Raw genomic sequence first — 14,166 nt, 5'->3', positions numbered from 1 at the left:
ACATGACACCATGTAGAAAGCCAAGTTCACAATCTGACTCAGCCGTTTCATTAACTGTGGGATCTCCCCTCTCGCTGAGTGCCAGCTCTCCCACCTCCTCATGGGGCTGCAGGGCATTAACTGACAGCCTATCTCTGCAAGCGTTTCTTACACATTTTATTAAAAACAGCTAGGCAGGGGCGCCTGGGTGGCTCATTGGGTTAAGCCTCTGCCTTCGGCTCAGGTCATGATCTCAGGGTCCTGGGATCAAGCCCCGCATCGGGCTCTCTGCTCAGCGGGGAGTCTGCTTCCCCCCCCTCTCTCTCTGCCTGCTTCTCTGCCTACTTGAGATTTCTCTGTGTCAAATAAATAAAAAATAAATAAATAATATAATAAAATAAAATCTTAAAAAAAAATTAAAAAATAAAATAAAAGCAGCTAGGCACCATGTATAATGCCCTGTGTTCCTAATACTTTCCTGGTGTATCACACTCACAGTCTCATTGCATCATCAAAAGGACTCTAGAAGGTTGAAACTCTTATTTTACAGATGAGAAAACTCATTGAAGTCACTGGCCCAGGTAAGTAAAGCACAAAGCTAGGATTTGCTAAGTTGGGCCGGTTACTTAAGTTGATGAACAGACCTGAGCAATTCGAAAACCATGAGCTTGCCAGTGGCCTGTTTCACCAGAATCCATCTGTCTCAAGACTCATTTCCTCAAAATTGTTAAAGATCCTGAGGCACGTTAAGCATTATCTCTGCAGGGGCACCCTGGTGGCTCAGATGGTTAGGCATCTGCCTTCCGCTCGGGTCATGATCTCCAGGTTTCAGGATCGAGCCCCATGTCAGGCTTCTGGCCGATGGTAAGTCTGCTTCTCCCTCTGCCTCTCCCCTGGTTGTGCTCTCTCTCTCTCTCTCAAATCAATAAATTAAAAAAAAACAAAAAAATAATTATTTCTGCAGACTCCTTTGTTTCTCTGGTCAGAGTGCTTACCATTTCCCCCTACATTCTCCAAAAATCAAGGTTAAACCTCCACTTGGCATCCAAGTGAAAGCAGAAAACTCAAGAACCAGCAGCCCCCCCTTTTCTTCAGTTACTAGGAAGCTTCTCCTTTAAAAAGCACATCCTAAAACAGGGTTCCGAAAGAATTCTAATGCCAGAGGTTACCCACCCTCTATCACACGAAATAATTACAGCAGCTTCTGTACCAGCTGTCCAATTGAGAAAATGAGGGGCTGATGCCTCACACTGTCAGGTGATCGTCCTTACCCTCCACAAGGCCTCTGCACACGTGTTAGCAGAGAAAATGACTAGTTTTAGAAGAGAAAACGAATGGAGTGAAGAAGAAAAAAAACAGGTGGACATCGACCAGCAATGTGTTCTAGAAAACTGAGGTTCTGTCTAAGCACATTTGGAATCACCATGCCGCACCAGTGAGTACGTGTCTCATTATGGCCAGTCAGCAAGGTGGTCAACCAATGCTTGTAATGCGAGCAAAAATGGTCGGTTCAGGTAAGCCCTTTTCTTGACCAACCTGCCCAAAGCCATTACCAGGCAACAGATCAACATTCATCTTCAGGCGCTATGGTCAGTTCCAGCAAGCTCTGCTGCCCTCTAGATACCTCACGTCACTATGACTAGAACAACCAAAGCAGGAATGAGAAAGCCCACTGCTCTGGAATCAACCCTTTAAGCCCAGGGTACTACGGATGGAAATGAACACCAGTTCACAGAATGTAGCCCAAGTTATTCCACAGAGAAGGAAAAAAAATTTAAAAAGTTTGTAATCATCAAAACATAACCCTACTGCCCCTTAAGACATTCGAGTCTAATTAGAATATATTTTGTTTCCAGCAAAGGATACCTCGGTGGCCAGCAATAGAAAGTGAAAATTCAGCTTCTCTCTCTTTAAAAGATGGGACTTCAAACACCATGACAGTATATACACCCTGAAATCTCTTAAGGAAGAGATAGCCTATGTCTAATGAGGATGCCAGCTACCAACGTGAGATTTCTGGAAACCACACACAATGCTATCAACGTCTTGTAAAACGTGCTCTGAAGTGTTTTAGGGAGCATTCATTCTACCAGTGTTCAAATACAACTACCACCACCTAGATACTGAAGGCAGAGTAGATGGAAGGAGGAATGACCTCCTGGTCTCAAAGACAGAACAGTCTACGTAGGCTCTCAATCCTACATGGGGAATACCTGTGAATACACCATATATCAGAATGGCCACTTAAGGAAATGTGCTAGAAGGAGGGCAAAGGAATCAAATCCTCCATCTGTCTACACCAAAAGCTGGCCACTCTACTTCATTCAAAGTTCAGGTTCTCCTATGTTGCGGTTGTAAAAAATGAAGATGGGCTATTTCTATCATATATTAATCCATGCATGGGTATCATGTGCAAAAAAAAATTATGGCTCAGGGATGTTATGTGAAAAAGTAAGATATTTGACAAGGAACTCACTAAACTGACTGCACTATCAATGGACTCAGATCCTTCTGTATTGGCCACTACCCTCCTTTACCACCTCTACCTCCCACCGCCATCATCCTCTTCCTGTACAGCTGGGTAACAAGAAAGTGACCAAGAGAGTTAGTTCTTAAATCAAATGATATATTTTTCAAAACAACTTTCTTTTTTTTAAATTGAGTAAGCCAACAGCAATTTTGATCAGCAACAGAAGTCACCATGTTACTATAAAATACCCAAGTAGCAGGCCATTTATAGAGCAAAAATAAAAAGGACACAACCAGCAAAGCTGAGCTCCAGCTTTCATAGGCCAGACTGATAGGAACAAAGTCACTCCATCAGCCAGGGATGGTCTTCCTCGCAGTACCACATACACAACCCATCCACACTTACACACAACCAATCCAGAGAATACAAAACCTCAAACAAGCAGCGACAAAAAAAACTTTCCCTCGAGCAGAGACTTAGAGATCTCCTACATGCACATGGCAAACACCTCCAGGGACCAGCCGAGTATTATAAATAACCTCTACGGGCCAGGTGAGCGTAGCATCTCAGGGGGCAGGCACTACTGAATGCAAGCTTACTGTTGTTGCCAAGCAAGGACACAGGCCCTAGGTTGCAATACCTTCCCATTCTTCAGGAGTAACCCAGACTTCTATGGGAAGCCACCATGAGGAGAGGAGCTGTGGTCACCACTGTCCCCGCCCCCCAGTGCCCAGAACAGTGCCTGGCACACTTAAGTTTTCAGGATACACTTGTTGAAGGCAGGAATGCAAAATGCCCCAATTTTCTATTTCGTTTTTTTAATTTTCAACACACTATGGCCAAACCAGTATGGCCAGATGCCCCCTGCAGAACTCCAGATAACCCAAATGACTGTCCTGTCTCCATTTCTCTTTTCCAGAGCAAGATCCAGAACTAGCTTTCCATTCTCTTTTTAGACAAAGAATCCTACCCCTCACCCCAATCACAAATCACGTTCATTTTAAAGGCCATACATAACTTGAATGGCATGAACAAGCCTCCATTTTTTTTTTTTTTTAACCTGGACTCCTGGAGAAATAAGATTTAATGTTTAAAAACAAAAAATAGCTTACAGGCATTCCATTAACCAAGATCTACTCACCACCTTGTTTGCTACTCCCTCGGGATAGTCTGTCGCAAGGTCAGCAACATAATCAAAGGGTTCATGGACAGAGCCTTAGGAAGCAAGCTCTCAGAGGAAAGTTAACGAGAAGTACACCTCAGACACCACAACGTAATATGCAGTGAGCACCGGACTCGCATACTGTGGAAAAGCTTCAACCTCTCAAACTGCGCAGCCCGGCATCAACGATCCCGAAAATTCCAGACGAATCTCAGAAGCCATTTAGTTAAGGGTGTGGGGAAAAAACAACAACAACAACAAAAAAAACAAAGAAACAGAGGCTGTTGCCTAGATCCCACAGCTGGCCTGGCTGGCTCCCAAGGCTGGTTCTAAACTGCAGAGAAAAATCCAGAACCCAAACCATCTCCTGCCTCCAGGTACAAATCCCTCGGACCTTTTCCGGCAGTCAAAAAAGGACACGGCCAGGTTAGCTGAGCTCCAGGGCCTGCAGCCCACACTTAAATGATATATGGGAGAATAATAATACCACCATGTTAGCACATCACCCTCTTTGATGCCCCAAACAGAAGATCTAAAATGACAGACTACACTGGATCACTCGAAGAGGATTCAAAAAAAAAACTTACCGCCGACAAACTCACTCTGTCCACAGCTATTATCACCTTATTGAGAAGCTAAAGTAATTTGCTGAAAGGTCATCTCTTCAATGAAACCAAATAAAGTCCGATACTAATTGCATCATTTCCTTATTTATGTGCGGCCAATACAGGAAGACACCTTCACTGCAGCGTGGATGGTCCTCGCTTATATGAGAAAAGGAGGGCAAAATACGCCAGACTGGATCTAGCTCTTCATTGGCCTTCCCACGTAATTTGGAAAAAGTTTTCAAACAAACAGCAACCAGTCTGAAATTCAAAATTACCCTGAAAGATGATTAGTGAGTTTTATACTACCCACCCCACACTTACTACAGGGTGACACCTTGGACCAGCAACAGCTGCGCTCAGCTCTATCCTATAAGCAGAGATATTCATTTTCTACTTCCAGGTAGATCAAACGAACATAAAAAGCTTAGGCACAGGGACACCTGAACTGCTAGGTCCGTTAAGCGTCTGCCTTCAGCTCAGGTCAAGAGTCCAGGGTTCTGGGATCTAGTCCCACATCAGGCTCCCTCAGCGGGGAGTCTGCTTCTCCCTCTGCCTATCCCCCTGCTCATGCTCTCTCCCTCTCACTCTCTTTCTCTCAAATAAAGAAATAAATAAAATCTTAAACACACACACACACACACACACACACACAATTAGGCACAGTGCCTAGATAATGGCAAGCACTTGGTGAGGTGAGCTAGTACAACCACTGTTCCCATTGTATAAATTAAAACACTGAGGCCCATTTGCCCAAGGTAACACTGCTGTAATAGAACAAAGAATTTCAACCTGGGCCTCTAGGGTCCTACCTACAGTGGTTCCTGAAGAAGAGGTATATATATGTCAGCCTCAGGGATCACCAATACCACTCAACCCCCTTTCCACAAGTTGTTGGGTAATTCACCCAAGGCGGCCCAACTACCTGGTGCCACAGCGAAGAAGAGCACTGCTAGCTCTCAGCCTCTACACTCATGGAATGGAAACACTTCAGGAAAACTGATTTAAAAAAAAAAGAAGAAGAAGAAAAGAAATCATTTATAAATAACAATTGCTTTGTAAATAAATCCTTTTGACAATGCGTGACTAACTTCACTCTTGGAAAAGTCAAATGACATTTCCTCACTAGTCTGGCCTATGTTTTCGTATTTGGTAAATTGCTTATGGCTGTGTCCTCTATCCAAACTTTCAAATTGATGCATTTATCTGATTGAAATGTACTGTGGAGTTTACAAGGCTGCAGTGGGGTGAGAATTCAACTACCTCTTGGATTCATGCAACCAGTGTGAACTCCTCAAAAGTACGCCCAACGCAATATCAATCGACAAACCTGTTTTGCTCTCCTGGTTAGAAAAATACTATCGTAGACCCAAAAATAAGACCAGTCGTCCTATTTTCTTACATGGAAGTGTTACATATTCCATGAACTATGCTTTCATTTCTTCTTTTTTAGTTGCTAGATTTTAGCAGCCAACTGTGTCACTTTGCCACAGCCCCAAAATAGCTAAGTCGAGTGGTTGAAAATCACATTTTGTTGTCTGGCCAGGAAACCATCATGCTGATTTCAGTTTGCAAAAAATTGATTCGAGGGCAGAAGCGAGGCGCGGTGTGGGGCTCTCTCCTGCATGCTCTCTGCAGGTCTGAAGCCACGGAGAGCTGGAGACAGGGACGTGGCTGTGTCCAAGGGCCATACAAGTACAAAATAATACCCAAGTGGTATGGTTTGCTTCCCATCAGCAGCACGAAATTAAAAGCCAGAAATGACAGTAACAGGCAGACCCACCCTCCTGGGTTATAATACAGTCCAGAAGGCCTGAGAAGAATCAGCATCCCAGGGTGCAGGACCAAGCAGCTCTTTCGACAATGGATAGCACCACGCACGGCTCCAGATATTCACGCGGCACCTTAGAAACCTGTGGAAAACATTTTTCCCATTTAAAGTTGGGGACGTGGTGACCCTCCTTTGGAATGTGAGTGAGAAGGTCTCTCGGACTTCATTGAGGCTTTCTCACTTTTTTAAACCTCAAAAATCTAACCATTTCACTATTTGTACATGGGATATCCTCTTGCTAGTCTAACTTCTTGTCCTAAAAAAAGCTAAGCCAGTTTCCAAACCCATTGGTCAAATTGATGTAAATACTTCCTAAATGTTTTTGTTTTTACATACGGTTGTCCTTTTCAGTTCTAGTCTCCTCTTCCCATACACTCCTCTTCTAATCTCTTTAGTACACATAAAATAAAAATGGCTAATATACTGAGCACTTACTGTTTACCATGCAAAGTTCTCAGTCCTTTAGCACGCATTCTCGCTCAAGCCGCACAAAGACCTCAGGAGTCAGGGTCCTATTGCTGTGCCATTTCACAGAGAGAGAGAAAAAAGACAGGCACAGAGAGGTTAAGTAACTTGTCTAAGGCAGCACAGCTAGTAATGGAAAAGGCAAGCTGGCTGCAAGACCACATTCTTACATACTTCAATATACTCAGTACAACTCTCCATAGCCACCTGGTTTAAAAACAGAAACAGAAAATATTAAGTTCCAGGGTCCTACAAGACTTCTCCCTGCTATATGCTGACACACCAGTACATGGACCCTCAAGAAAACCAAAGTTCTCCCTCAATGTGAAAGCTGCCTCCCACCCCCAGTAGAGCAGGACCACCACCCAATTCAGCTAGAGGGCCTTCGAAAAAAGAAGCCAGGCACATCTCCAGCCTGGTCAACTGTCATTCCTCCACGGAGCCCTAAAAGCACTTCTGACACTGTTTTTGCAAAGAAGCCTATCAAGCACTATACTCATAAAATCTTTGAACCCGCAACGTCCTGGCAAACCATCTCACATAGGTTATCTATTTTTTTTTTCTGTCAAACACCAGAGATTCTGCTAGAAACGATACCAGGTAAAGGGGCCCCTCCAATCCCAGGTGTCCCTACAGAAGCAGACAATGGCACAGGGAGCCCTCTAGCTACTTCAGGCAATCTTACACAGCTATCTCTTATAAACCTCCCCAACCCCTTCAGAATGGGAGCAAGCCACAAATGTTATCTATTGTAGATTTCAATCACCAGACTTTCCTCAAAATGAAATTCACCTGCATTACTTCCAGATTTGCCTTTTTTTTTTTTAAAGAGACATTAACAATTCAGTGGTATTAGAACTTGGAGATAGAGGAATTGTAAGAAAAAGCAGGAAGAGGTAAACAAGGGTTTTTAAAACACATTTCCTTTTTGGAGTGTTGTTGTTGGGGGATTTTTTTGGTTTTTTATTTGTTTGTGTTTGGTTAGGATTCCTTGTAAACATAACCTCGCCCCCCAGGCCCCCAAAAGAGTCAAAACAAAGATACAGATAACCTTTTACCTTACAAATGTGCCTCTGATCTTTTAAGTGCACAGAACATTGCCACAGTCCTATGTTTAGTTCTTTACACGGAAGATGGTCACTCCCATTTCTCAGGGAGAGAGCCCAAGTACCTGATCTTTTAATCATTTGCAAATATTTAGTGAGGCCCTAATTAATGGGTGCCCAAGCAACGTCATTCTGGGACAAACTCCACAAGCAACTCCCACTGCCTGCTGGGGGCAGGCTCTTCTCAAGCCATTATTTCTTTCCACGAAGCCCTACACAGTACTTACTAGCTTTGCCTACAATAAGCTCTGGTGGGAGCTGGGCACACTTCCTTGGCCTCCTTCATATTATTAGATATACAGGCCTTTCGTTCTCCACATACAGCCAAAAATGTAGTTTCAGTGATTACCACTTATTGCCTGAGTGTGGTCAACCTGTACCAGAGCACATCAAGGGCTTATTGGGGAGGGAAGTGGGTAGAGAATCAAGAATTTCTGAGATAACTTCAGAAGTTGTGCTTTATGAAAGGTGATTTCATGGGAGATGTCCCCCAGGATGAAAATGTCAATCATCATTTTTCTTAATCTTGCAATTCAGAATGCACACCCGTCTTAAAATCTTTACCTGCTTAGAAATACCACTGCATTGTCCTGAGTCCTATGCAAGTAAAATGTTGAACAGAAATTCAGATTAAAAAAATATAGGGGCACCTGGGTGGCTCAGTGGGTTAAAGCCTCTGCCTTCAGCTCAGGTCATGATCCCGGAGTCATGGGCTGGGGTCCCACATCGGGCTCTCTGCTCAGCAGGGAGCCTGCTTACCCCTCTCCCTCAATCCCCCGCCTGCCTCTCTGCCTACTTGTAATCTCCGTCTGTCAATTAAATAAAATATTTAAAAAAGAAAAAAAATATATATGTATATATATATATATTTTTTTTTACCATAAAAGTAAAGAGGTAAAGCCACAAAGCATTAGCAACACTTGCTGTCTTGACCTAGGTTAAGCTAATGTTAAGTGTCCAGACTGTCCTTTTGGTTAAGAATTTTCCAGAAAAACAAGTAAGGGAGTACGGTGGGGGGGGGGGGTCCTCAGTAACAATGGCTATGGGGCATTTATAATGATCTTACACGAATGGCAAGAAAGTCCGTTCCAATTGGTGCATCAGTATGTAACATATTATACTACATTAACTTGGGAGTTTCAGAACACAAAAATGAACGTAAAAGGGGTTTGGTTTGGTTTTGCTGTCCCTGCACTGCCTCACGAAAACAATATAATCTTTTACTTGGTGAAAACAAGTCCTTAATTATGGGGAGAAGCCTCACTTTTGGAGACTTTTTTCTCCTTTCAGCCAACCTTTCCTTAACCTTTCTCCCTCCAGCCACAGCAACTTCTCATTCCTAAAGAGCTCTATATGCCCATTTGGTATTGCAGTTCTAACTCCATCAACTCTGTAAGAGGGACGCTGTTTACACAGAAACATGAAAGACTATATTTATTCCACAACTGTGTCAGAGGGCCTGAGTTTCAAGACCCACCAAACAAAGATTCTTCATGTTGGAACAGGACATCTCAAGTCGGGGTTAGGGAGTGGGGGGACATGCATGATTTCTCCCTCCATCCCTAAAGACTAAGACTGCTGCTGACTTTCAAACATTACTTGCACATTTTTCTAAGAAGGCCATAAAGGATGTCCATCAGGAATAAGCATGTACATGCAAATGCGCCAAGAGACAGTGGAGAGAGATTCACCAGACATCAATCACGGATCCTCTGATTCTGACACATCCAAAGTACACAGCAGAGCTTATCCATCTGAAGTGTTTCCAACGTCAGCCTCCTAGATGTAATGTAATTATGGTACAAACATATCAGAATCAAAGGAACGGTTTCACTCTGAAGGCGGAAAGAGAGAAGAAATCAATAAAAAAAAAAATTTTTTTCCGTTTCTGTTGAATAGCTTACAAATGTAAAATCATAAAATGTTAACCCTCTCAAGTAGCATATTTTGTATCCCGGTGAAGGCACTTAGACTCTCAATGATTAGATACATATATATGCCAAATGCTTAAATGAAGTATGCATAAGATTTGCTTTAAAATAATGAGGTGTTAGGGAGGGTGATGGGTACAGAAAAGACTGAGTTCATAATTGGGGTAACTGGGTAGGGATCCATTATATTTTCCTATTTTCATAAATCTTTCTATAACAGTATTTTTTAAAAAGATGTAGAAAAAGAATGTACTATGCACTAAAATATATTAGATAGCACTTCTGCTCTGAAAAGTGGAAATACCACTTTAAAAACACTAACGGAGATGCTGGTCCCACACCTGCCATATACTGTACTGTTGTTGGGAGACTAAAAGCCACTGTTCCTGACCAGCTGGGGAAAGATCCATGGCAGTGCTGTTTCCAAAACCCTTCCAAATTACAGCTACCCTGTATCCTGAACACGAGCGGAGAACAAATCTAACTGGAAAGTTTGTCATTCTGAGAGGAAACAAACAAAATAACAAGGGATTTGGGATAAGGCCTCACAAGGAGAACCCTAATCCAACACCACAGGCATCTTTGTCCGTTGTGGCAACCAGATAAAAGCTTCCAAGGTTACGGAGGGCAAGAAGGGGGGGACCCAAAGCGAACGCAGGCCCCCACCGGATTCCGAACCGGCCGGTAGCAGCAGCGCTCAGCCGAGGCCGCCTCCTCGCTCCAGGGCGCACCCGCAGCCCCGGAGCCTCGGAACCTGGCCGCGTGCGCCCCACCCCCGCTCCCACCGCGGCCCCACCTCGCCCAGAAGGCAGAGCCCGACCAGTGGAGGTGGTAGGAGCCCCACCGGTGGCTCAGGGGCGCCCCCTGAGGTCCAGCGGCGTCGCGGCACCCTCGAAAAACGGAAAACCGCCCTCTCCCACGGCTCTGACATTTTAACTTTGCCTGGTTCCAAAGGCTGCTCGCTGCACCCTCTCCAGAGGCACTTTTCCAAACCACAGCCCCTCTTCCCCGCGCCTCACACCATTGCCCCTTCCCTTTCCGACACCCTCAGGCTCCAAGGCGAGGGAATGTGCTATTTACCTCGCAGCGTGGGCACGAAAAGAAAATGTGGAAGATGAAAACTGTCCAAGACCCACGAAGGCGGCATCACTGGAGGTCCCATTTTGGATTTCAAGCTTCCTGAGACATCAGGAAAAAGAAAACCACGGCCAACCCACTGGCTGCATACCCGAGCTAAGGAGAACGCCAGACGTGAAATTAGAAATTCCTCTTATTTCGCAAGGCTGCTCTCCTGCTGCCTCCCACTGCCCCCATTAAAAAGCATGACCCTTACAAAGCTCGACCCCACTGTGCACCTGAGCCCACTCAGCCGGCAAGCTCACGGCAAAGAAAGTCCAGAAGGAGCAGATAAAGAACACAAATACTGAGCAACAGTATTTTAAAGGAGAGAGGGCATTTCTTGAGGGGAAATGTCCACACCGCTCCCAGTCCGGGGGAGGCAGGACCCTAGTAGGCAAACCGCAGGCCTCGGGGTTAGGGTGGGCACACGTCCTCGCTAGCCATCCGAGCTGGGTTTCTGGGCAGTGGCAGGAGCTCCCTGCGGTTCCGGGGGCAGGAGGATGCGCAGGGAGGAAAGGGGGTGCCGTAGAAAAGACTGTGTTTTGCCTCTCTGCTCCTCGAGGCCACCCCTGTGCCTGCAAAAGGGACACTCGCTGCCACTCCCCAAGGAGGTCCCCCAGGGCAGCGAAAGTGCCCGCGCCCTGTTGCAGGGCGCACGATGTAGCTGGAGGACCCGCTGCACCAAAACCTTGCGCTCAGGCCGCTCGGAGACAAGCGGCTGTGACCAGAGAGACCAGAAACATCGGGGCACGTTCCTTTTTCCCTTCGCTCAGATAACCCCCACCTCTAGGTAACCAAGAGCTAATGGATGAAAGGGCAGAGAAAACGGGGGGGGGGGTGTCTCTATCCTTAGGACAACGAGATTTTAAAAAATTAAAAAGCGAATCGCCCCCCTTCTTCTCACCCGTTCCCCGGCTAGGGCAGAGGACGTGGCCTCCACCCCCGAGGAGGGGGCCGGACAGACTCAAAGGAGCTCTGGGGTGCAGCTGTAGCGGGGTGGGGGTGGGGGGGCTGCGTGAGAGGCGAGGCAAGCAGCTGGCCTCTGCCCTGCGGGAGGGGAAAGGAAAGAGGGTCGGCCAGTGGAGGGCTGGAAGTGGAGGGTCGCAGAGCCGCACACCGCTACGTGCGGTGATTTATTATCGTCACCAATGGCCAATACTGTTCCCGTCTTAACCTGGCCAGAAAGGAGCGGGTCTAGGTCGGCCAGCAGCGAACAGCCTGCAAAGAGGCAAAGATGAAGGTAGGCAGGGCGCGCGAGACAGGAAAAAATTCGCCCGGGCGCGAAAAGCAACCCAGCAGCCGACCACCCCCGCCCCCCCCCCCGCACCCCTACAGGAGCAACACCGCGGAGCAGAGTTGCAGGGTAAAGGGGCCGCGGGCCGGGTCTGGGGAAGCCACGATCTCCCTAAACCGCCTGTTCCCAGCCCTCCCACCGCTCCCGGGCCCCTGCGCCGGTGAAGGCTGTTTTGCTCCAGCACTGAAGGGCAGCCCACGTCCCAGCCCCGAGCTGGGGTCGCCCCTCGCCCCGGACACAAGAACGCAGGCTGCTCTCAACATTCCCAATCCTCCACGGTTAGTCTCCAGCTTCCATCCTCCTAACACCCTCCAAAGGGTCGGGAAGCAGCAAAGCAAGTCCCTCTCCTTCCGAGCTCCTTCGATCCTCTCGGGGGTGTGGGGCGCACCCTGGGCCCCCCAAACCCACAGAGGCATCCTCCCCTGGCCCCAGTCCCCTCAACGGCCCCAAAGCTCTAGCTCTCTCGAACGGTGACGGATCTGCAAAGCGAGCTTTTCTTCTTACTCGGGCTCCCCCAGACGCCCCCAAACCTGAGCGAGAGCAGACCCCTTACGGCCCCTGTCCCCTTTTCCCCGCCAGCTCCTGCTTCCACCATCACCAACCATCAGCCTCCCTAAACGCCGCCAGAACCAGCGGAGCGGATCCCTCTCTCCTCCCCGTGTGCCCGGCCCCCCTTCACCCTCTCTGGGGTCCCCGGGACGGGCGCCCGAGCTCCGTGCCGCGGCGACAACTCCGCATCCCCCGCGCGCGCCGGCCAGGGCCGGGTCCCCTCAGCGGCCAGCACTCACCGGGGAAGCACACGACATAATGGAGCACGGAACTGGTGATTTTCAGGAACAAAATCCACCAACACGGTTCCAGTAACCTCCGCATGTCCGAAAACGCACATCGAAAAGAGGAAGGCAGGGGGGTAAACTTGTTGAATAAGTTCTTGTCTCCGTGTGAGCCTCCGCTAAGCCCTGGCTCGTCCCCTGTTCGCCCGCTCTACGGGCCCCCCGCGCTCGGCGGCCCGAGTCCCCCTGGAATCCGGGAAGCCGCCGAGCGCCCCCCGGAAAAATCTCAAAAAAGTGACCGGGAACGCGGAGCCACGCTGGGGACGATCCTCGGTGGAGATGGGCTGCTTTCCGTTCAAAAAAAGAGCAAGCCGAGCGAGCAGGGCGAGTAATCGGTGGGCGGCGACGATGCCCGGGGCCCGGGGCAGGCAGGGACCGCAGGCGGCAGCGGCGAGCAGCCGAAGATCCCCAACTTGAGTCGGCGGCGCAGCGCAGCCCGAGAGCCGGCGGGCGGCGGCGGGGCTGAGCGCGACGCGGCGTCTCCGGGCTTCAGGCAGGCAGCTCCTTCCAGGGCCCGGGGAAGGAAGGAGGCATGTTTGCGAGCGGGGAAGGGGAGGGGAGAGGCGGGGGGAGCCAAGAGCCCCCCAAAATAGAAACGGCCGGAGGAAACGCAGGAAAACACAAAGGATCTCACAGTGGCGCTGGGGCGAGGGCGCCTTCAGTCCATGCTCCTGAAAGTTGTGGCTCCAGCGCAGGCTGGGGAGGAACGAGGAGCGCGGGGCTGGAAACTGGCCATGCCTCCATACAGGAAGTAACATGTGAGCATGGATCCTGGCAGAGACTTTAAAGCCGGCGAGCGAGCGAGCAGGGGGCGCGCGGCGGCGGGCGCGGCGGCGCGCGAGCAGGGGCGCGCGGCGAGCACGGGGGCGCGCAGCCGGCGTTGCGGGCCACGAGAGCGCGCCCACCGCGCTCTTAAAGCAGCCGTGCTCGGCTCTTGCATCAGAGGGGTCTCACAGCCTGGTTCTCCTCGCGCGCCGCCCGCGACACTGCGGGCTCGGCTGAGGCAGTTTGGGGTCTGGGGACGGCTCCGGCCGGGTCCGGAGAGAGGAAGGAGGGTGGTTGCCTTCTTGAGCTGGCGAGTGTTTGCCAGATTCCAGTTCTTCGAGCTCTTAAAGACGCCGAGCTTTGCGCGGGCTTGACAAGAGGTCTCCCCTCCGTCCGCGTTGCTCGCAGATCCCGGGCCTGTGGGGAGGGGGGCTTGGTTCGGGTCTAAGGAGAGAAGGGGAACGGCCGGCTCCTTTCCTTTTTTGGATGAGGGGGTTTTCTGTTCGTCTCCAGCACTTCAGCAGAGCCGCAGCGGGGCGCGCCCTGCTCAGTCCCCGCTCGCGCCCCCAATCCGGCACATTCCCCCGCCTGGAAACAAAGCCGAGA

General features: G+C 48.9%; 1 protein-coding gene across 1 annotated transcript in view; it reads right to left on the bottom strand.

Annotated features, from left to right (window-relative positions):
• Window positions 1-13,622, bottom strand: part of PTPRG (protein tyrosine phosphatase receptor type G) — a gene marked incomplete at its 3' end in the record, with an annotated part of 610,637 nt that extends 597,015 nt beyond the window's left edge. The window contains exons 1-2 of the mRNA XM_032868500.1: window positions 12,751-13,622; window positions 10,630-10,782 (exon numbers count right to left, since the gene is read on the bottom strand). Of these exons, the coding sequence (XP_032724391.1) occupies window positions 10,630-10,782; window positions 12,751-12,835 (238 nt within the window). The remainder of the gene's footprint in view (window positions 1-10,629; window positions 10,783-12,750) is intronic.
• Window positions 13,623-14,166: the final 544 nt, after the last annotated feature.

This window comes from Lontra canadensis, unplaced genomic scaffold (genome assembly GCF_010015895.1).
Source record: "Lontra canadensis isolate GAN:19392208 unplaced genomic scaffold, GSC_riverotter_1.0 scaffold35, whole genome shotgun sequence".
Classification (NCBI taxonomy): Eukaryota; Metazoa; Chordata; class Mammalia; order Carnivora; family Mustelidae; genus Lontra; species Lontra canadensis.
This window is presented reverse-complemented; position numbering and strand designations above follow the sequence as displayed.